The 22,816-nt window shown below is 59.6% G+C and overlaps 1 protein-coding gene across 2 annotated transcripts; it reads left to right on the top strand.

The window, feature by feature from the left end:
• Positions 1 to 12,900: 12,900 nt before the first annotated feature.
• Positions 12,901 to 20,907, top strand: CSF1 (colony stimulating factor 1). Of its 2 annotated transcripts, none has more exons than XM_066335545.1 (9): positions 12,901 to 12,980; positions 14,200 to 14,331; positions 16,081 to 16,143; positions 16,418 to 16,597; positions 16,850 to 17,027; positions 18,563 to 18,690; positions 18,930 to 18,985; positions 19,073 to 19,125; positions 19,434 to 20,907. In XM_066335545.1, the coding sequence occupies exons 1-8, from the start codon at positions 12,960 to 12,962 to the stop codon at positions 19,122 to 19,124; spliced, it is 810 nt and encodes a 269-aa protein (XP_066191642.1). In that variant the 5' UTR covers positions 12,901 to 12,959; the 3' UTR covers position 19,125; positions 19,434 to 20,907. The 2 variants fall into 2 exon arrangements, with proteins under 2 accessions (XP_066191642.1, XP_066191641.1); XM_066335544.1 differs by having other exon boundaries at positions 12,913 to 12,980; positions 17,876 to 18,690.
• Positions 20,908 to 22,816: the final 1,909 nt, after the last annotated feature.

The following is a 22,816-nucleotide window of genomic DNA, read 5'->3' as shown; positions in this document are numbered from 1 at the left end:
AAATGATAGAAAATGAAGGAAATTAACTAAAGATAAAATTAAGTAAGTGAAATAAAAAAGAAATTAGACAAACGAGATAAAATGAAATAAATAACATAATGAAGTTAAATTTAATAAATAAATAAAATAAAGAGAATACAATTGAATAAAGGATAAAAAACTTAGTGTGGAACGGAACAGAACAGAATAGAACAGAATGGAATAAAAATAAAATAAAATAAAATAAAATAAAATAAAACAAGGGCAACCTGTTTCTAGCTTCCAGGGTGGTGGAACTACAAGGGCCCAGTTTCATGGGGCAGAGGGAGAGGAGATCCCTTCCCCAGGGCATCCCGGACCCCATCCTGTATGAATGCTCCATGCAGCACCGTCCCTGCTGTCACCCTTCGAGCTGTTTCCTTTGGTTTTGTTATTTTGCTGATTTCCCCCCCCCCCCCCCCCCCCCCTCCTTTTTCAATTTTCCAGCAGCATCCCATCGCTCCAGGGAGGACCAGGCGGCTCCAGCGCTGGAATCGGCATCGCAGGTCCCGGGGTGCCCAGGACCAGCGGCAGGCACCCAGCGAGGGAAAAGGCTCCGGGAAGATGGATGGGAGCCGGAGCTCCGATGGATGTGCTGGGCTGGAGCCGGAGGGGTGAGGGCTCTGCCCCGGGAGGAGCCGGCTCGCTTCCAGCCTGACTAAGCGGCTGCTCCTGCCAAAATGCAGCGCCGACGGCCGTGGTGGGAATTTTGGGGCTGTAAAGAGCGTCACTGGAGGTGGCGCACGGCCCCCGCGCGGGAGGTGTTTTAATGAATTCCTTAATTAGGAAGCTGGGAGAGGCGCTGCCCAGATGTTGGCTCGGGATCCAGCGGTGGAGGCGGCCCCGGGGTCACTGGCAGAGCCGCCCGGGCAGCGCGGGGTTGTGGTGGCGGTGAGGATGAGGAGCAGCGCCGGGCGGTGTGTCTGGCCAAGCCCTGCCGGCTGTTCCCAAATCCCTGCCGGGACCACCCGCCCGGCGCCTCGCTGGTGCGCTGGACGGAGCGGGAAGGTTGAGCTGGCAGCGGGATGGGCACGGCCAGGGGACACGGAGGGTTAAATCTCGCCGCATCCCGGGAGGAGCCGGCTCCTTTCCAGCCTGAGTAAACCCAGCACCCTGCCAAACTCCTGCTCCGGGATCCAAACTCCTGCTCCAGGATCCAAACTCCAGGATTATTAACTGTAACCCGGGCACAGTATTTACCTTCAGGAGCGACACTCCTCAAGGTGTGCCTAAGCCACGGCCTGCAGGGACGTGCAGCGGGGAATGCAGCGGGGAATGCATCCCAGCATCACCCAGCCCCGGGCCCCCGAATCCCTGTCCTGAACACCACCCAGCTCTCGGGGTTCCTGCTCTGGCTCCAGCCTCTGCAGCTCCATCCAGCAGCTCCGGCGTTTATTTACAAGTGGGGTGGGAGTTGGTGCCTTTGCTTCCCTTTATTTTTAAACTTATTTATCTTTATTTTGGATTTCTGACTCATCTCCACCCGTTGCCGGGAGGAAACCAGAATCAAAAAAGTCCCAGATATCGTTTGTATCAACTGAATAAAATCCTCCCCCAGGGAGGAAAGTCCACCAACAGCTCCATCCAGGACCCAGGACCGTTTCTCCTTGCCCCAGTTTCATTCTTACAGAGGAGGAAACCTCAATTTTTCTTTTCCAAGCCGCTGTTGGTTTCTGGCTCTGCAAGCACAGAGCCAGGCCTGGAGCTCATAGAATGGAGGGGCAGAGAGGTGATGGGTGGCTCCCACTCCTGTGCACCCTTTTTGTGCCTTTGGGGTACCCAGTCCCATTCCCACGGGATGCTCTGTGGGAATGCAGCGCTCGTGGGGCTGCCAAAACAGGGGGGGGCTGCCAAGGGAGGGGTGGGTGTCCTGGAAGGTGTCACACAATTGGGCTGCCCTGTTAATAAGGGTGCCTGGTCAATTTGGGGTGCCCCGAAATGGGGGTGCCCCATTAATGGGGGTGTCTTGGAGACAAAGGGGCACCTCAGAAGTGAGGGTCCACAATTAACAGGGCTTCCCCATTAATGAGGGTGCCCTGTTAATGAGGGTGTCATGGAGGTGGGATGCCCCTAAAAACAAGGGTGCCCTTTAAAGGGGGTGCCTTAAAGATGAAGGTACCCCAAGGAGGAGGTGCCTTATTACTGTGGATGCCCCATTAATAAGAATGGCCTGAGATTGGGGTGTCCCATTAATGAGAATGCCCCATTAACAAAGGTGCTTTGGGATTGGGGCTGCTCCTCCCTGGGGAGCCTCCATGGGTCTCCCCTCGTGGTGGGGGACAGGAGGCCAGAAGGTCCTGAGACCTCTGGCAGGTCCCAGGTCCCTCCTTCAGCCAAACATTCCTGACCCAGCTGGAATGTGTGAAGATCAGGAGAAAACAACCCAAAAGCAGCATCCTGGGGCTGTGAGGGTGGGCTGTGATTCTGGCACGTGAAGCACCTGCCTGGACACCTCCAAATCCAGCCCCTTCCTGGGGAAGGCCACAGATTCATCTCCCTGGATCTGCTTTTCACTTTCCAAGGGAGAAGTGTTTTGATGATTCCTGGCTGTGTCCTGCCCGGCCACCCTGGGATCCCAGGAGCTGAGAGGATCCTGCTGCCAAGTGTTGGTACTGATACCAGGGAGGACAGAACTGCCCCCTTGGCTCAGCAGAAAGGTTTTGGAGGCTGTTGCATTCTTACCCCAATCCTAATCCAAATGCCAGCTGCAACCCATCTCTATTGCCATGAGCTCAGGTCCTGCTCCTTCCCTGCACATGGGAGACCCATCAGCTCGTTCTCCTGCTCCTGGGTATGGATTAAATTTGTTCTTTTTTGAATTTGTATCCTGGGAGTGATCCTGCTGCCAACGTCTCCTGCTTTCCTGGGATTTGGCTTGTTTTTTCTCACACCAAAGCGAAGGTGCTGCTTTGGGATCAGGCACCTCAGTGACACGGAAGGGCTGCCAGGGAAGGGCTGATGTGCAGCCAAACCACCCCGGGATGTCCTGGCTGGGAGAGCTGGTACTGGGCAGCAGGAACTAGGAGCTCGGAGTGTTTTGGGCTTTTCCCAGGGACTGGATCCCAGCTCATATCCTGCTTTTTCACAGCTATTCCATCTGCTTGGGATAACCAAGATGTCTCTGCTCCAAATCCCATCCTTGGTCTCTGCTGCAGCCAGGTGGAAATTTTGTATCCTGGGGTTGGAGGTGGGATCCAGCCCCGAGGGTGGATGTGGGATCCAGCCCTAGAGTTGGAGCTGTGCTGCATCCCTGGGGTGGGCTCCATTCCAGGTCTGTGCCCTTCTAAAGAGTTTCATTATTTTTAATTCCTATTTCCCTGATGGTTCCAGCCCTGGGGAGACATGGGGATCCAGCCAATGGCTCTGACCCCTGGGAACATCACCCAGGGGTGGGAGAAGGAGGATGTGACCCATGTGGAAACCACAGACAGTTTTGATGTGTTTATGAGCCTGGGCACAACTTCCTCTACCCGAGTTTCCCAGTGAAGGGCTCAAGTTCTCCACAGGCCCCAGGATGTGCAATGGGTGGGGGGTGCAGCACCCATGGGTGACAACCCCTACCATGACAAGGGTTGCTGTGCTGCTAGGACAAGGCAGAGGGGCGTTTAGGGGGGTGGATTGCAGCTCTTCATGTCCATCCCTGCATCCTGGGGTGTGTGTGGGCTGGGAGGCTCTGCTGTCACCCCAGAGTGATGCTCTTGTGGAAAGGGTGAGTGGCGCTGGCCACGGGTCACACTCTCACCCCCAGGAAAAGCTCAAGCAAAAGTTATTATTGAAAAAAAGTAGAGTTTCCTCTTTTCCTTCCTCGTCGCAGGCACGTGGTGGTGAGGTCATGGAGCACTGGGCTCGCCGCAGGACATGCCTCCGGCTCGGCGTAATCCCGTCCCCAGGGCCGCAGCCGGTTCTGGCCAGTGCAGGGGGGAGTTTCGGGCCGCCGCTGCCCCTCCAGCCCCACTTTCCTCCCGCTCAAGCCACCACATCCTGGGCCAGCCCTCGGGCTGCTGCCCTGCTCCCGCCGGCGTTCCCGGCGCGGTTTCAGCCTCGCAGAGGCGAGCGCGGCTTTGCGCAGAAAATCAGCCCCAGATGTGGCGCAGCAGCCGCAGCTGGAGGGACATGAGCGGGGATGGGCAGGGCTCGGGGACACGGGGACAGCAGAAAGGACCTGTTAGTGAGAGTCAGGAGCTCCTGGGGGTTTAATCCCCCCTGTTGGGTGACAGTGTCCTCCCTGCAGGGGGGTGTCCCCAAGGAAGGGGTGACAGGGACAGGCAGGGACTCCCCAGTCTGTGGGTAGAGGCTCTGCAGCAGCCATCAGCCCTGGTGTGTGCCACAGCCTCAGAGGACACGGGGCAATCCCACTGCCAGGTGCCATCCTGAGCCTGTTTTTTGGGAAGCAGGACCCCTTGCTGACAGGAGCCAGGTCCCCATGGCTGTGCCACCACCCTGCAGCAGGAGCTGAGCCATCCCCGGGCTTGGCACAGCCCAACCATGGGGACATCATGAATTTTAATAGCCCACCATTGCTTGGGGACCTCTCAGGCCCGAGGTCCCTGGCTGAGTGTGGGGCTGCTGGCCCTGCTCAGGGCTCCGGGGCGAGAACTCCGCTCTAATAAAAAGAGGATGGAAAACCCCTGCGGTTCCTCGGAAAAACCGCACAGCTACGAGCAGCCCACTCCAGCTTCCAGATGTGGCAGCAGCAGCAGCCATGAGATGAAATTCTGATGGATTATCCCTAATTATGAGCGCTGAAGGGGGTGTGGCAGCAGCAGCTCCACTCTGCAGCAGTGCTGGGTAGGGCAGGGCTGTGGAGCCCCTTCCTCATGGCTGGAAATGGCTTTGGGCTGGCACGGCTCTGCTCAGGCTCTCCTTGTTGAGCTGCGACTTGTCTGGCTCATCTCAGGCCCTAAATTTGAACCTTTCCAAGATCCTTAGGGATCCTTGATTCATTACATTCCTCTGGGTGTGAGGAATAGTTCTGGGAGCTGCTGACACTCCATGGCTTGGATGCCCTCAGCACCTCAGCCCCAATCCTACATCCTCCCCCTGCCAACATGTGGAAGATGCCCCATACTCATGTCCAGATGAGGGGTCCCCTGAGCACTGCCCACTCTCTGGGGCCACAAGAGGGTTTTTATCATGTTTTTGTGCTCTTCAGCCTCTCTGGGCACCCTTTCCTCCCCGTTGGGATGGTGTGTTGCTCTGAGGATTCCAAGGGGCTGGAGGAGCCGTTCTGCCGGCGATCCCGGGGGCTGCTGGGCGGGATGATGGGCGGAGGTGCAGCAGCACATGCCAAGATGCATCAGCCTGTGTTTTTCTGGTGGTGGCTGAAGGTTGTTTGTGCTGTCCCGGGGATGATCCAATGCTCTTGGCGTAGGTGCAAGTGCAGCCTCCGGGCACATGCGCTGCTATCGAACTGATGCCTCGGGAAGGCTGAGCTGGAACAGAGACTGGACAGAGCTGGAGAATAAAATAGGTGCTTATTGAAAGGTCTTTAGGATGCACCTTGGGCAGGACAGGGCCTGACCAGGGCTACACCCAAGGTGGACTAAGAATGGTCACAAAATGGCTGCCTGGTCACCAGATTTTACACTTTTATAAGTTTGGTCCATTTGCATATTGGGGTTTAATTGTCCAATTACACCCTCAGGTTGTGAGGTCCCATCCTTCTTCTTCCTCCCTTCAGTCCACTGTTATTTGTGCTTTGGGCCTGAAAGTTGTCCATGGGCCAAACATGGACATGTTTCATCTCCCTGCTCTGTGAAGAGCTGAGTGACACTGAATGTGAGGCTCAGAACTGCATCTCTGGGCAGCACAAAGTCTGAAAAACATGAAAGCTCAAACTTAAGCCATCAGGCTGGGAGCAGAGTGATCCTGGTTATCCTGACACATCTCCTGCCCTAAACATGACTGCAGCACCCCCAAACCACTGTGGGACCCTAATGCTTACCAATTTTGCATGAGCAGAACTTTTCAGCAATCCTCAAGCCACCCCTTTGCAGGCACAGCACCAATGCTACCCAGAGCTGGGTGGGGCTTTTGATCCCTGGGTGAGCAGGGAAGCTGCTCACCTGCTGGAAGGACCACTCATTTTCTTGATGAAAGGAGCAAATACACCAAAATTTGAGCCTCCAATCACAGGCAAGCAGCTGGAGCCATTTCACCCATCCCTGCGAGCTGCTCAGCTCCATTCTGGCATGGGACGGAATTGCGATGAGTGGGGGGAAGAGGATGGGGAATGTCCCCTGGGAGTGAAGATGAGGCCATGGAGATGGGGACAGGGGTTCCTCATCCAGCTGTGACGGAGATGGGAAAGGCCAGATTTAGCATCGGTGCTGGCCGGGAGCGTGGGAGCAGCGGGAGCAGCGGGAGCAGCAGGAGCAGTGGGAGCGGGATGCGGCTGCTGGATTTGCACCCAGAGATGCTGGCACAGCTCTGTCCATGCTCCGTCCTGATGTGTCCCTTCCCAAGATGCCTGGCCTGCCTGGAAGCAGAGGGTTGGAGTCGATACTTCTATCACATTTGTTTGGCTTTCCAGAGCTGAAAAGATGTTTTTAATAAACCTGAGAGGGTCCCAGACCCTTCCCAAGTGCAGAGTTGAGCTGGAGAAGTGCGAGGCTGGAGAGAGTTTTGTGAGACCCCAAACACCTCTTCACCCCCTTATCACCACCCTTCCCCCACCAGCCTTTGCAAATCCAAAATCTCCTGTTTCCAGCCCAAAATGAACCACCTGGTCCCGGCCAGGGCTGCCAGAATAGCTGAGGGAGTAGTGTGTGCGTCCTGGGGCAGTGACAGCTCCCCCAGGAGCTCCATCTCTTCAAAAACCAGCCTGAACTCTATCCCTGTGTTGGATCCAGGTACGGAGCCACTGGTGGCTCCCCTAGGAGTTCCAGTGCTCCAAAACCCAACCTTAACTTCATCCCTCCCGTGGGAACGGGATGAGTCCAGGTGTGCAGCCACAACCAGCTTCCTCAGAATCACCACCCCTCCAAAAACCTGCCTGAACTTCAATCCCTGCCATGGGAAAGGGCTGGATTCAGGTCCACTGACAGGAGCCGCTGACAGCTGCACAGCCAAGGCTTATCAGGGATAAACCACTCCTGGATCCCTGACCTGCCATCGCATCCCTCCTGCCAGGTGGGGCTTTGGCTCTCCAGGGCCATCCTGGAGCTGTTGGCAGGAGGGAGGAGGAAGCTCTACGGTGCTAAAACCACTGCTGCTAATGAAAAACAGCCTCCAAGCAGCCAAACAGCTGATCTATGGCTGCGAGCTGAGTAATGCCTGGAATTCCTGGCAGGAGCTGCTTCCTTTTGGGAGGCGAGGGCTCCTTCCCCAGCAAGCAAGGCACTGCTGTCCCCCCCCCCCCGTCCCCATTAGCCCCCAGCTGCCTCTCAGGGATCAGGGAATGGAATGATGGAGATCACACACTGCTGGGGGTCTGTCCAATCCTCTGTCTGTCTGTGCATCTTTGTCCCCCTCCATCCGCAGAGAGGAAGATGATGGCCATAAGCCCCACTACGACCTGTGAGAAGAGCCCTTGTTCCCCAGGGTGTCCCTTTGGCTGGGAGGGATGTCCCTTAGTCCTCGAGGTCCTCCAGATTTCGAGGATGGGGGCAAGCAGGGAAAGGAGCTAGCAGCTCTCAGGGCCAGATTCTGCTGTCGGGTGTGGAGCAAGATAAAGCTGTGACTCAGCCTCAGCCCTGAGCCTTCAGCCCTGAGCCCTGAGCCCTGGGCCCTGAGCCCTGATCCCTCAGCCCTGAGCCCTGATCCCTCAGCCCTGATCCCTGATCCCTCAGCTCTGAGCCCTGAGCCCTGATCCCTCAGCCCTGATCCCTGATCCCTGAGCCCTCAGCCCTGATCCCTGATCCCTGATCCCTGATCCATCAGCCCTGATCCCTGATCCCTGATCCCTGAGCCCTCAGCCCTGATCCCTGATCCCTGATCCCTCAGCCCTGATCCCTGCTCCCTGCTCCCTGGGCCCTGATCCCTGATTCCTGAGCCCTGATCCCTGAGCCCTGATCCCTGATCCCTGATCCATCAGCCCTGATCCCTGATCCCTCAGCCCTGATCCCTGCTCCCTGCTCCCTGGGCCCTGACCCCTGATCCCTGATCCCTGATCCCTGCTCCCTGGGCCCTGATCCCTGATTCCTGAGCCCTGATCCCTGGGCCCTGAGCCCTGATCCCTGACCCCTGCTCCCTGATCCCTGATCCCTGCTCCCTGCTCCCTGATCCCTGCTCCCTGATCCCGGTCCCTGCCTCCCCGTTCCCAGCAAAGCCCGCCGTTCCCGTGGCCCGCGGGGTGCAGCCGGGGCTGGGCCTCACGTCTGGGTGTCCGTGGTGGACATCGGGGCCAGTGGCTGATGTAAACAGCTCCGGCTGCCGATAAACAACGGGCCCCGGCGGGAGCACAAACAGCTCCTCTGTTCTGGCCCCGGCCTCTCCCCGTGACGGCCCGGCCGCCGCTCCACGGCCCGCGTGGGATGGCTCCAAACACCGGCTCCAGCCCCGCGCCGGCGGGCGGCACAGGGCTGTCACCGCACCGGGCTGCGGCCGGACGTGTGTGGGGATCCCGTTCCCAGTTTGGGGGGTGAAAGGGGGATTTAGTCCCTCGGATACCTGCCGAGGTCAGGGACACTGCTGGCTCTGTCCGTGACACAGTCTGAGGGCTGAGCTTTGGCACGTTTGGATGTCACCTTGTTCCTGGCCATGGTGACAGACAGGAGCCCCCCAGGTGGTGCTGAGGCCTGGCTTCCCTGGGGCATTCCCAAGCTGCTCCCACTTGTGCCCAGCTGCTCCCCTGGACACTCCTGCCACGGGTCAGGATGCCCTCGGCTCCAGCCAGGCCGAGCTGAGGGTGCCAGGGCTGTCCCCACACTGCTGTCCTGCGAGCTCTGCGTGATGCCAAGCAGGGAATGGGGCACACGGTGAGCTGTGGCCCCCAGCACCTTTGTTCAGGCTACAACAGGGATGCCGTGGAGTCCCCTGGAGCGCAAGCACATGGACATTGCCACAGGGTGGGCACTGTCCTGTTGCCACCCTAAAACCACTGCTGGTGGCACCTCCTGCCCCTCTGCCCTGTATGTCCCCCAGACTGCGGGGATGCCTGGGAAGGGTTTTGGCTCTGGCTCTGGCCGCATTCCTCAGTGGAAGGAGGAGTGGAGCTGGAGCCTGACATGACTCAGCCCCATCACGAGGGCTGGGGACATGCCGGTGACCCATGTGGGGCTGTCACCTGTCCTTGGTCCCTCCTCACCACCTGGCACCCCCCCTTGGCATGGGTTCCCCTCCCTGATGCCAGGGCTGGGCTTTATCAGTGCCCAAGGACCCTGGAGCACGTGCTGGGGATGTGGGAGGCCTCCTGAGAGCCTCTGTGGTTGAGGAGAGCAGGACCCCGGGTTATGATAACTCTGAGAAGAGACTTTCTCTGCAGGCGCTGGACACAGCCTGACCCTGCGGTTCCCTCGCTCCCAGCCTGGCTGAATTCCCTGTCCCTGGATCCAGCTATTCTCCGCTCCCGTGGGTGCTGACCCTGTGGCCAGGGGGCTGCTGCCGGGGGAACCCTGAGATTCCCCCGGTGGTTGGAGCTGGGTGGGATGTTCCAGAGTGTCCCAGTGTGGAGCAAGCAGCACGAGACGGATGAGGGAGAGGAAGTGAGGGATTTGCTGTGGGATGAAGGCTCCAGCCTCATCACGACATCCTGAGTCCCCCCTCCCACTGGCAGCGGGCTAGGGGGAAGTGCCTTCCAACCCACATTCCTCCACTCCTGAAGGAACTGGCTCGGGACCTTCCCACGGGGATTTCCAGCCTGGGCACACATCGCTCCGGCTCGGATGGTGCTGGCAGGGTCCTGGCTCAGCTGCAGCACCCAGGAGACCGTGGGAGAGCATACTGGCCCTACAGTGAATCACCGGGAAGGAACTGATTAAGACCTTACAACATTTTCCTGCTGGAAATAACTTTCTCCAGAGAGGCAGCCCCGGGCTGGTTTTAGGATGCAGCTGGGAGGATTTGATATGCCACAGGTTTTATCCCTGCTTTGGGGCTTGCTGGCTGGAAAAAGCCTCCTGAAAGGAGGGATTGATTGGGATGTGCTCTCACTCCCATGAGGGGGTGGGAGGAGAGGGAATTGCTGTAGCAGAAGAATTGGGGTCCAGGGATGCTCTTGGCCACGGTGGACGTGTGGCTGCATGGGGGTGGTGCTGGTGTCTGCTCCAGGCGCTTTGGAACAGGAACCATCCTGCACTGCCTTACCTCCAGCCCTGCATCCTCTTCACTGGGACCAGCCGATGTGGGGACCCCCGGGATGCCCAGGAAGCCCCACAGCCTCATCCCACCTTTCCCCCTTGGCTGACAGTGGCTGTGGGGGGAGAGGGGCGACTCCTGCACAGCACCAGCATGGTGACAATACCACTGGTCCCAGTTTGCAACTACGAAAGCGACAACCACCTTAAATTTTGCCTCCTCCATTTTTTCTGGCTGCGGTGCGGGCACAGAGCTGCTGTCACCTCTGCCACCCGCCACCAGCCCTGTTTCTGCCCCGTGACTCAGGGATTTCGGCAGGTTTGGGAAGGGAGGAGGGGCAAAAGCCACTTCCCTGCCAAAAAAAAAAGAGGCGGATGCTGCTCTCGCCCTCTGTCATGCATGAGGCAGATTAATATTAACCCGTCCCTCCATCCTGCTGTCCCTCTGTCCTTCTCTCCTTCTGTCCCCCCATCCCACTGCCCCATAGCTTGTCCCATGACCCAGCATATGACAGTTTTCCGGTCCCTCTAAAGCAGAGGGGAATGAGTGTGTGAGAGATTAGCAGCCCATGGTCTCAGCCGGTGTGAAAGGGCCTCATGTGCTGCCACGGGGTCACCGTGAGTCACCCCCGGTGCTGGCGTCACCCGCCGTGTCCCTTGGTGTCCACCCTGGTGTCCTCCCCTCGTGGGGGCTGTGAGGCTGCCAGAAAAGCTTGTGATGAAAAATGCAGATAATGTCTCAGTGTCTTGGGGAGAAAGGGGTTATTTTGGGAGGATGGCTGGTTTCTAATCCAGCGCCCTCCTTCTCTGGCCCCGTCACCCTCAGCACCCTCAGATGTTTATCTGCTGCTGTTGCTAAGGGACGCTGTGGGTGACAAGACCTGTAGCACCCATGAGCCGCCGCAAATGATACTGGGGGCTGTCACTGCTGTCCCCAGTCCCAGCTGGTTCCCTGTTCTTCCCCAACTCCTCCACCAGGTCACTGATCCCTTCCCCAACTCCTCCACCAGGTCACTGATCCCAGCCCTCCACTACAGGGGTCAGCTCTCAGCTCCGAGAAAACCCCTCAGCAGCTTCTGCAACCCCAGCAGTGCTTCCGGCCCTGGGGAGCAGATCTCGCTGGTCCCTCGAAGCTTGGATGTGGTGGCTGTCACCCACACGTGGCCCTGCTGTCACCATCCCCTGTTGCAGCTGCATCCCGCTGTGTTTGTGGAGCAGTTTGCTTTCTGTTTCCCGTCAGAATGCCGAGTGCTTGGCACTGCCATGGATCACCTCGTGGCCACTAATCACTTCCAGTTGCCTGGAAAAGAGACAGGCAGTGAAGAGGAAAATCCCAAAGCTGGGAATGGGGCTTGTTGCATGGCTCTGCTGGCCCTGGATCCGGCCCCTCATAGATCCCTGTGCAAATGGATCTGCTTGTACACATGTGGATCCATCTGTGCACAAATGGATCCATCCATGCACATGTGGATCCATCCATGCAAACATGGATCTGTCCATGCACACATGGATCCGTCCATGCAAACATGGATCTGTCCATGCACACATGGATCTTTGTATTAAAACATGGATCTCTCCATGCATTTGTGGATTCACTCACACACTCGGATCTGTCTGTGCTCATGTGGGTCCATCCGTGCACACGGATTTGTCTATGTCTGTGCCAATCTATCACGCACATGTATGCAGATGTCTATCTGCCCATGCACATCCCTACAAACGCATCTGCCTGTGCACATGTGAATCCATCCGTGCAGATGGATCTGTCTGGGCACACGTGGGCTGATCAATGCTCATGGATCTGTCCATGCACACCCTTGCTGATGCATCCATCCCTGCACGCTCTGATGGGTGTCCATCATATGCGCCTGTCTGTGTGTGTGCCCAGGGATGAGGAAGCACACGCGTGTGCAAGGCCCAGAGCTCTGTGTGTGTGTACCCATGGCCATGTTCTGAGGGCTGTCCATGCACATCCAGCGGGGTTGTGTGTATGTTCACATGGACACAAGTGCCCAGGGGGGCCCATACATAAACACTGGGGTGTGTGTGTGTGCACATGTGCATGCTCTGAGGGTGTGTGTGCACACCTGCATATGTGTATGTGTGCCCACACACACACACACGTGTGCCAGGCTCAGGGCTCTGTGTGTGCCCACGGCTACCAGTGGCCGTGGCCGTGCAGGGGTGGCGTGTGTCCCTGGTGTGCGCACACCTATGCAGACACGTGTGCGTGTGTGCCCAGGCATATGTGTGACAATGGGGGTCACTCACCCGGCGCCCGAGCGCTGCCGAGCTGACCCGAGCCCAGCGAGCCGAGCCAGTCCGATCGTACCCGAGCTGCTCCAGCCCGACCCGAACGGCGCCGATTCGATCCCGGCGGCGCCGAGTCGAACCGACTGAACGAGCCGAGCGGTTCCGATCGGACCCGAGCGGTTCCGGCCCGAGCCGAGCGGTTCCGATCGGACCCGAGCGGTGCGCATGGGACCCGCCGGTGCCGCCCGGTGCCGCTCGGTGCCCTCCCGGTGCCGGCCCGGCCCGAGCCCCGCGGGGCCTGGCCGCCCGCCAGCGCTTTCTCATAAACCACATGCTGCCGCGGCGCTATAAAGGGGAGCGCGGCCGCGGCGGCGGCTCAGCCCGGCCCCGCTCGGCCCCGCCGCTGCTGCCGTCTCGCCCGCTCCGCCCGGCCCTGCTCCCACGGCAGCCCCCATGCCCCACCTCGGAGCCAAGGTACGGCGGCCCCTCCCGCTACCCACGGCCACGGAGACCCCCCTCGAGCCGGCGCCCGCTGCCACCTGTGCGGGGTGCCCGCGGGAGCGGCAGCCCCGGTTGTCCCCGTGTCCCCGTGCTGGGTCTCTTCCTCGGGAGGTCCCGGCTCCCGGCGGGGGATGCTCCAGCCCCGCCTCGGTCGGCGGTGCCAGCCCCGTACCCGCGGGTTGAAGCCGCGGCTCCGGCCCCGGTTCCCGGCTCCAGCCCCCTCACGATTCCCGGATACGGCGTGGGGAGGCCCCGGCTTCAGCCCCGGCCGGTCCCCGGCCCCAGCCCCGTCCCCGGCGGGGGGATGCTGCAGCCCCGGCTCCATTCCTGGACCTGCGCGATGAGGCTCCAACCCCGTCTCCGTCCTCGGTTCCAACCCCGGACCGGCGGGGTGAAGCCCCGTCCCGGTCCCCGGCTCCAGCCCCGTCCCCAGCCCGTTCCCGGCGGGGTGAGGCTCCGTTCAGCCGTGGCCACATCTCGGCGGTGGCCCGGGCGGCATTTTGGAGTTTCACAAGAGGGGAGGATTTCTGGACATTATCCAAGGGAAATTCCCCCCCACCCATCACCCAGGCACCCTCTCCCTGCCGGTGCCCCGGGAGACGGGGGTGCACACCCACCCGAGGGTCCCCTCCACCCCCACCTCGGCAGTCTTGGCTCTGGGACAAGCCCCGTTTCTCACCGGGGTCCCGCCACGAATCGGGGCCTCCCCGCTTCTTTGCAGGGGGATTGGGAGGGAAATTTGGGACGAGGCCAGAGCTGCTGCATGGAAAGAGCCCGGCGGGTGCAGCTGGGGGGGTCTGGAGGGTGGGAAGAGGATTTTTGGGGATGGGTGGGTCAGTGTGTCAGATGGGCTCTGGAGAGCCAGGGCGGAGGAGGAGATTTGCAGGAGAGACGGAGAAATGGTGCGGGAGAGGGGAGAGAGGCTGGATCGGGAATGTGGAGGTGGCCAGGAGCCACATCCAGGCTTGTGTCACCGGGCCTTGGGAAATTCCCTGCTGACCTGGTGCTCCTAAAAATAGCAGGATGGGGATAGGCACGGGGTTGGGGGACCACAGTGGGATTTTCCTGCTGGACCGTGGCCAAGCCCCGGCTACCACAGAGGTGGTCACGCTGAGGGGTGGTGGAGAGGGGTAGGGGGCTTGGCATGCGTTTGTGTTATCCCTGCTTCAGACTTTTCCTGTGTCGTGCTCAGGTGTGTCTGCTCCGCTGCTCCCTGCTGTCGTCCCTCCTCCTCCTCCTCCTGCTCCGCATCCATGAGACGGAGCAGAACAGCTACTGCCAGCAGATCATCACAGACAGGCACCTGGCTGAGCTGGAGGAGCTGGTGAGTGCCCTGCCGGGGCTGTGCGGTGGGATGGGGGCTCATTAAGGGCCAGCTCACTGCATGGGCAGCACCAGCCCTTATTTAGTGCTGAAATAAGCAAACGGGCTGATTTTCAGCTCCCCTGGTGAAGTGATGGTACTCAGGAGCTGAGCATCCGTGGGCACAAGGGACGAGTGGGCACCGGGGGGTGACAGATGTTGTGCCTTGATCAAGAGTGGCCGTGGAAAAGTGACGACAGGAGGAAGGAGAGAAGACGGAAGCAGGAGCGAGGCCGGGAAGGGGCCAGGAGTGAGGCTGGATGGGTGCAGGGGCGCTGGGGAAGCAGCGGAGGGCCCCGCGCTGCGGGCTGCCGTGCTCTCTGGGCGGCTGCGCAGGGGTTAAGCGGAGGAATCCGACTGCATTCCTGAGCCCAGCTGCTTGCCTGGAAGCTGGGCTGGCAACAGGGCTGTGGGTGGGTGGCAGGCAGCGAGGGGGGCCCGGCCGGGCGACGGAGCCGAGCGGGCCGGGCGATGGGGCCGTCATCCCGTGTGGCCCGTGGGCAGCTCCGGGTGCTGGCAGCCGCCCCGGAGCACGGCCACCCCCGGCCCCATCGGATACAGCTGCCGGGGCCGTATCTCTCTCTCCGTGGCCCTTGGCTCACCTCCGAGCGGGGAATCACGCGGATGTTCAGGGGAGAAGCGGGAATCGGGGGCACGCAGGGATTTACAGGGTTGTCGCAGATTAAATTCTGCCTGCAGCAAGAGGGGTGTGAGGGCGAGAGACGGGAACGGCGCCTCCGAGTCCCCGAGAGCCTTGCTGTGTAACCGCCGTGTCCGGGCTCGCTTCACCTCTTCCTCTTTAAGCACGGAGCTGCGGGGCCAGGAGCCGCTCTGTGCGACTCGGCTTCCTCTGCCCCAGCCCTCTCCGCGCCCCGCGTCCCTGGAGCTTGTGCTCTCCGCCCAGGGATTAAAATCGGCTCCGCGGCTGTGGGAGAAAGGGGATGGAGCAGGTTTGAATGGAAGATGTGGTTTTCCTGCCGGGGATTGTAGCCCTCTCCTCGCTGATGGAGGAGCTGGCCCTCGCTCCAGCGCCTGCAGGATAATGGAGCGATTGTTTCCGGGACGGCATCCCAGGCTAGGAGGAGAATTGCCGGCCGGCAATTCTGCCAGCCCTCGCCCTCCCAGCCTGAGATGCCAGCCTGAAGGGAGAGCGTTTGGTTCGGGTGTGTTTTCTGTCCCATTGGAATGGGCCGTGGCACGGGTGGCCGGCAGCGCTGCGTGTGGCTCCCCGGCGTTGTGTGATCCCGGGAATGTGTGACCCTGGTGTCACCGCCACCTCCTGCACGGCAGGATGCTCTTTTGCAGCCTGGATTTAGAGGAGAGAGTGGTGCGGGGGAGACCCGAGGAGAATTAAGCAGGGCTGGGCTCTGCTGTGGCGCTGGCAGGAAGAGGAGGAGGAGGAGGAAGAGAGGCGGGGTGGGAGCAGGCAGGGAAAGGCAGGAGCAGGTCTGTGATTCGGGGAGTACAACATCCTGATGGGAGCAGGAATCCTGAGCTCACTCCCACCACTGCATCGACCTTAGGGATTTGCCTGTGGGAGGAGGAGGAGTATGGGATGGGATGAAGCAGGAATGGGAGAAAAGCCCTTGTAGCCCTGTGGATTTGGGGGTCTCAGGCAGCCCTTTGTGCCCAGAACATGGCATATCTCAGGCTGCTCAGCCCCAGCACTGCCCCTGGAGGTCTGGGGTGACATCCTGCTTTGTCCTTCCAGGCTGACACCCAGATGCAGCACCCGGGCAGAGTCTCCTTCAAGTTCATTGATAAGATGCAGTTGGTGAGTGGTTTCTTGCTGGGGACAGTAGGGGATAGGGAGCAGGGCTGGCTGGTGCATGGTTGAGGTCCCCAGATCCCCAGTCTCCCCTTTTGTCTCCCTTTGCAGGAGACTGCCCAGGAGGGACCCATCCTGCTTGGCCAGGTGGCTCCCAAGTCCCAGTTTGGGTGTCCTGTGGGATTGTAGAAAGGCACTCTGTGCCTCAGTTTCCCCCAGGCAGAGTAGGATGCCTATCCAGTAACCGCTGTCACTTTTTGGTGGGTCTGTATCCTTGCAGAATGACTCTGTCTGCTATGTGAAAGCTGCCTTTCCCCTGATGGGCAAGATCCTGGAGAGAACAGAGTTCAAGGAGAACTCGTCCAATGCCCGGAAGATGCAGACGGTGCGCAGGATGTACAACCGCATCGACGAGAATGTGGACCCCTGCATCAGGGAGGAGGATGATGAGGAGAGAACGGTACTGTTCTCAATCTCAATCCCCAGCCTTGGGGGGGTTTGGGCCTGGGTCCTCATCCTGGGGTGAAATGGGATGTCCAGACCATCCTGGGGTGGGTGCCTGGGCAGGGCCGTGCAGGAGAGCAGAGGTGGGGTGTGCATGGACACAGAGCCATGAGGAGCCAGCAAATCCTGCCTTGGGGGCACTGTGGTACCTGTGGGGGTGACACTGAGTCAGCCATGGAGCTGATGCTGAGCCTGGCGCTTCCTCCAGCTCTCACAGATGTGCTTCAATGAATTCACCACCTCCCCCTACGAGATGCTGGTGCTGGTGAAGGATTTCTTCCAGGACATCAAGCGTCTGCTGCAGAACCGGGAGACTTTTGAGAAGGATTGCAGCCAAGTGTACTGCAGGGCCTGCCCGGGACCCAAGAAGGCTGGATCCTCACCAGGTGAGATGCCAAGGCTTGGCCTCTGCCCAGTAAACCTGTGCCAGTCTGAGGGGCTTGGGCTCGCCTGCATGGAGCACCTTAAGAGTTGTGTGTCTGTGGGTGTGGCACGTGTCCACCTTGGTCCCTTTCCCTGTGTCGGCGAGCTCTGCATCAGTGTCGGGGCAGAAGGGGCTGGCTGCCATTTGTAGGTGGGATTTGGGCTAAATCCTGCTGGAAGCAAGGCAAGGGAGAGATGCTGAGGGGGACCAAGGAGGCATCAGGGTCGGCTCTGTCTCAAAGCCTGGTGCCGGGTAGAGCACACCACGCAGAAATGGAGGGACTGCTGTGCCACCAACACGCTGCATGACCTTGGCTGTGTCACTTCAGCTGCCTCGTGCCTCAGTTTCCCCTGGCCAAGCCTTCAGGGAGAGTGTTGCTGCCGGGGTGGAAGAGCCCTGTGTTGCCATCTGCGCTGCGCGAGCGCCCGTGCTGTGTTTGCATGGAGGAGATGTCTCGCTGTCGTCCTCGTGTCGGAGCTGTGCCATGTCCTTGTGCCCTGGGGGACGTTAAACGTGGCTGTCTGTCTCCTGCAAGTTGTGAATAACCCACTGCCATCAGCTCAGGGGACCCGGAGACTCGGGTTTGCTTCATCCCACCCGCTGCTTGTCACCCTCGTGCTGCCTGCCCTGCCTGCTCCTGCCTGTTCCCTGCCTCTCCTTTGCCCTCCCAGTTTTTGAGGGGCTGTTTGACCCGCTTGCCCGGGGCTGCGGGGAGGGATGGGGACAGTGCCCCTGACCTCAGATCTGCTGCCTGTGCCCCTCTTGGAGGCTGGTGACCCCACGGCTGTCTCTTCTCTCTCCTTCTTTCAGGTGTGGGGACAGATCCTGACTGCAATTGCCTGTCCCCTGCCCTCCCTTCTGCCACCCAGCCCTCCCTCTCTGCTGCCACTGGCAGGGACATGGCACCCGCTAGCACCCAGGTCCCTTCCAGCCTCCTCCATGCCACCCTCGCTGACTTAGAGGCCCCATCTCAGCCCCCCAGTAGCACGGACGGGGGCTCAGGGACCGAGGAGGTCCTGGGTGCCGGGGTAGGTGACACAGCGCTGCCGTTGGCCCCCGGGATGAAGCAGACAGCTCCAGCCAGCAGTGCCGAAGCCCTCAAGGATCCAGCCGGGACGCTGAGCCTGGCACCGGGTGACATCCCCGTGCTCCGTGGGGATGGAGAGCTGGTGGAGTGGGGCACCGGCCACCTGCTGCAGGATCCAGGCCAGCAGTGGGGAGGCTCCATCCTCCCGGACCAGCCCGGCGGGCTCAGGACTCCTCCGACAGCATCGCCCAGCGCCGCCTCGGCGGGTGGCAGAGCCAGGATCCGTCCCGCGGCGGCGTCGGAGCCCGTCACACAGCTCCGCTTCTCCAGGATGGCCCCAGAGCTGCGAGCCCCGGGCAGCCCCAGGGACAGGGCCAGGGCGTGGGGCTGGGGGCTGAGCCGGCTGCGGGGCCCCGAGGATGGCGGCGGGGCCGGCCCCAGCTTTGACTCTGGCTTTGTTCTGGGCGCAGAGCAGCGCAGGAAGGAGCCGCCCGTCAGGAAGGGCCACCAGGAGCCCCTCATCTACATTACGGTGGCCAGTGTGGTGGCTGTCCTGCTGGCCACGGGAGGCCTGCTCTTCTACAAGTATAAATCCAGGGTAAGACCCCTGCCTCATCTCCTCCCCAGGCAACAAGTTTCTCTCCTGCCTCAGTTTCCCCACTTTTCTCTTGGCCAGTGTGGGTTGAGCCCCATTTTCCCCATAATTTTGAGGCTGGGGGGACAATTGGTGCTGATGAGTATGGTGGGAGGATGTTATTTGGGAGATTTGCCACCCTGCTGCTGCAGCCTCCTCCCCTTCTCCAGGGCTCATCTCCCCATTTCCTTCCCTCCACACAGGTCCTGGAGCGGCCGCTGGAAGAGGGAGGCTGTGACCCCGAGGAGCCAGAGAGGAGGTGGGTGTGACAGCATCCTGTGTAGGGGGCTTTGGGGATGCCCACCCTGGGCGACCCTGCTCTAAACCCCCCATCTTTCTGTCACAGGGCGCTGCAGGGAGCAGGGGAATGTTCAGAGCTGGAGACTCAGGATCTCTGAGGTGATCAGGGGCTGGGTGGGACCTTGAAGGGCTCCGGCCCAAACTGTGAGGACAATATTGTGTTCTTGGACTGTCCCCACTGGTGCTGACCTTGGCGATGGGCAGGGAAATTCTGGGTGGGAAGACATGGAGAGGAGCAGGTCTGCGCCCCAGCGCCGCCAGCATGTGGTTTCGCAGCTCGTTAATCCATTACTGGCACTTTCTTAATATACATAGTGTTTTTTCCTGTGGTTTTCGTGTGTTTCTCCCCATGCTGCCCTCCCTGGCAGAGCCCCAGCTCCTGCTCATCTCTCTCCTCCTTTTCCCAGGGCCCCAGGCAGGATGTGAAGCTGCTCGGGGGATGGATCCGGATGGAAGGAGGGCTGGCACTCGCCAGCCTTGCCACGATCCTACCGTGATGCTGACACTCCCTCTTCCCTTGCCCCGCGCCGGTGGCCAGAGACGGCAAAAAAACTCCCTGGCAGGGACAAAAGGATGGGGGGATGTGCCCTGACTGGGACCCCCGGGCACCAGGAAGTGAAGGGCTGGAAGGTGTTGGGACCATGACTGCAGCTTTGCTGGGACAGCAGCGGTGGCTGATGTGACGCTGCGGTGCTGAGCAGGACGATGGAGATGCTGGATATGGGATGACGGATCCCGCTCGAACACGGCCGGCGCTGGATGGAGATGGAGGGGATCGGCTCCCCAAATCCTCTGGCTCTTCTCCCGTCCCAGCAGACTGGGTTTGGCGCAGCTGCCGTCGCCCCCTTCACCCTGCCTTTGCTGAGGCTTCAGCTGGAGCATCCTGAATTCCGGGAGGGCCAGTCCTGAGACACCCAGCCCTGACTCGCAACTCAAACCCTCACACTGTGAATATTTAAAGCCCGCCTGTGCCCGTATCCCTGCACGGGGCTGGGGTTGGGGTGACCCTTGGCACCATCCCAGTCCCTCCCCATCCTCCTGTTGTTAGGGCTTTTTTTTTTTTTTAATAGAGTGGATGAAAATCTTTATCCTGCACAAGCGTTCTGGGGGGGCTGTGTGCCCCTCCCAGGCTCCTCACCGCGAGCTGGCCTCGCTGGGATTCCATTTCTTTGGTGACTGCGCTTTGGAGAAGGGAACGGGGCTGGGAAGGATGGGATCCACGTGGGTGAAAGAGCTGGAACTGCCCCAGCTGGGCACCCTGGGGCTTCTTGGCACAGCTCCACTCCTGGGCTTTGGGAAGGGTCCGGTTTGGGACCAGCCCTGGAGATGCCCCAAAATCCAATGGCTCCTTCCAGCCCCAGATGAAGCGTGGCCCGCGCTGCTCTGGGAGTTTCAAGTATTATTTTTATATGAAGGATGAAAGTATGGACAAACCCAACTGTTTTTAAAGAAAGCATCACTATTAATTTGGGGTTTATATATATATATATATATATATATATATATATATGTATGTGTGTATTTATGACTGGCAGAAGGAGGGGGTTCCTGGGCGAGGGACTGGTGTAAATCAGGATGAAAGCCCTGATGCAACAGGAAGTCTGGGGCCAAACTCCTGGTGGTGTAAGTCACCAGTTTACACTGTGGAGGAGCTGCTCCTGGGGTAGAAAACTTGCCTTTACCCATGTTGGATTTATTTTGCCTTTTTCTTTTGGTTGTTGTTGTTTGGTTGGGTTTTTTGTTGGTTTTGGGGTGGGTTGTGTTTTTTTTTATACGATGAAATCCTGAAATATTTTATACAAAGGCATTTAAAAGTCTATTTAAAGAAAATAATGGAAAACAACCTGTATATTTAATATTATTAATAAACAGAGAAGTGTAGCTTTGTGTAAGTCTGGGATACAAGGGGGCACTGGAACCCCTGTTTCAGCCGTGGGGTCCCTGCTGACTCCTGATGCTGTTACCCTGACCTGCTTCCCTGCGGATTCATGTGGGAGTTCATGGCCACTGGAATGAGGGCAGAGGGATGCATCCACCCTTCCTGCCCCCAGCTCCTGCCGGCATCGCTGGGAACTCCAGGCACCAGCCCTGATGCTGAGGTCCCCCAAAATCTGTGTGAACGGTTGGGAAGCAGCTGTTTAAAGCAAACACACTTAAGGCAAAGTTTCCTGGAGCACTTTGCTTAGAGTGACAGCACTGGAAGAGGCATTTCCTTCCCTCCAACTCCCCCGCTCCCCTTCCTTCTTTCCAGGATTAGGGGAGCCCCGTATCCCGCTGCCCCTGCACAGACCCAGCATCTCCAGGGAGATGCCAGGGGGCTCCCACACCATCCTCGGTGCCTACCAGCCGATGGGGTGTGCAGGGTGAGCTCCCCCATCGCTCATCCAAGGGGGTGGCAGGGGCAGGAGGGGATGTGGGAGCATTTTGTGAATGGCAGGGCTGAGCTGCTGCCTTGTTTGCTGACAAACAGGATTCCTCGAGGGGAGCTGACTCAGCCCAGCCCTTCCTCTCCGCAGCAGCAGCCGGGGGTTTCCCAGGTCCACATCCCCTTCCCAGGGAAGTGGGACCTATATATATCCTGCTGGATCCGTGCCACCATCATTATGGTCAGATTTGGGGGGTATTTGAGGGCCAGAGGCTGCTCTTAAGAGTGGGCACCGTGCCCGAGTTTGGGAGTGCTGAGGGCAGCGAGTCCCTGCTCTGCTCCAGGACGCTCCAAGCAGCTCCACAGCTGCACAAGAGAGGGGGACTGGAGCTGAATGATGGCAGCTTGAACCTCTGGCAGATTTGGGGGCAGAGGTGAGAGCATCCTGGGGTGCTGGGGGGGTGTGAGGAGCACCAGTATCCACCTCCTCTGTGCTTACACCCCACAATCCCTCATCCCTGACTTTTTCTGGCTGCTCTGTGTGCTCTAAAAACACCTGGAAAATGCAGGAAGAAAGTCAAGCTCTGTCTCCCTGCCCTCGGGTATGGGCCAGGAAGCTCACTCTGCTCCTCATGTTCCCAGCTGGTGGTCTTTTCCCCACCCTGATACTGGCCTTTGTGAGCGCAGGGATGTGATTCCCTGTCCTGGGCAGCCTCCACCCCCAGCCCCTGCAATCTGTGGGGGCAAAACCTGCTCTCAGCTCCCCGCTCAGGAATCCTACAGCTGGGAAGGACACGGAGCTACATCCCTGTCCCTCAGCACTTGGAGGGGAGGGTAGAAAAGAACCCCCCACCCCGGGACTGTGTGGGGCACGGAGGGTGGTGGCACCCTGGGGTCCTTCCTGGGGTCCCAAGTGGGTGTTTGTACTGCAAAAAGCTGCTTTGATGGGATGAGAACAGGGGATTTGGGGGAAAGGATGGACGGCAAGAGGCTCCTGGCACCTGAAGCACAGGCTGGCATGGTGTGGCACTATGGTCACCAGCACCCACTCCGGGGTCCTGGGGGTCCCCACATCCCCTGCTGCTTGTGGCATTGGCAGGGCTGGGAAATCTCAGCTCATCCTGCTGCCCCAAAACCTCCCAAGCACTTGGAGACACCACCAGATGTCCTGAGACCCCTGCCAAGAGCCCCCAGAGAGCTCTGCCAGCCTTGGGAACCCTCCCCAGCGCGGCCACGGGCACCGCAGAGCTGCTGACAGGGCAAAAGCAACGGAAAGGCCCCGAGGCTGCGGTTCCTGGGGCACGGCGAGTCCAGGACAGGGTTTTGGCCGAGGAACTGCTGCAGGATTTAGGTGGCCAGAGGCCGTTTTGTGGCCAGACAAAGTGATTTTGGTTAAAAAAACCGTTATCTGCACTTTCCCCTGGG

Source organism: Sylvia atricapilla, chromosome 25, assembly GCF_009819655.1.
Source record: "Sylvia atricapilla isolate bSylAtr1 chromosome 25, bSylAtr1.pri, whole genome shotgun sequence".
NCBI lineage: Eukaryota > Metazoa > Chordata > Aves > Passeriformes > Sylviidae > Sylvia > Sylvia atricapilla.
The sequence above is the reverse complement of the archived record's forward strand: the minus strand, read 5'-3'. Positions and strand labels throughout refer to the sequence as shown.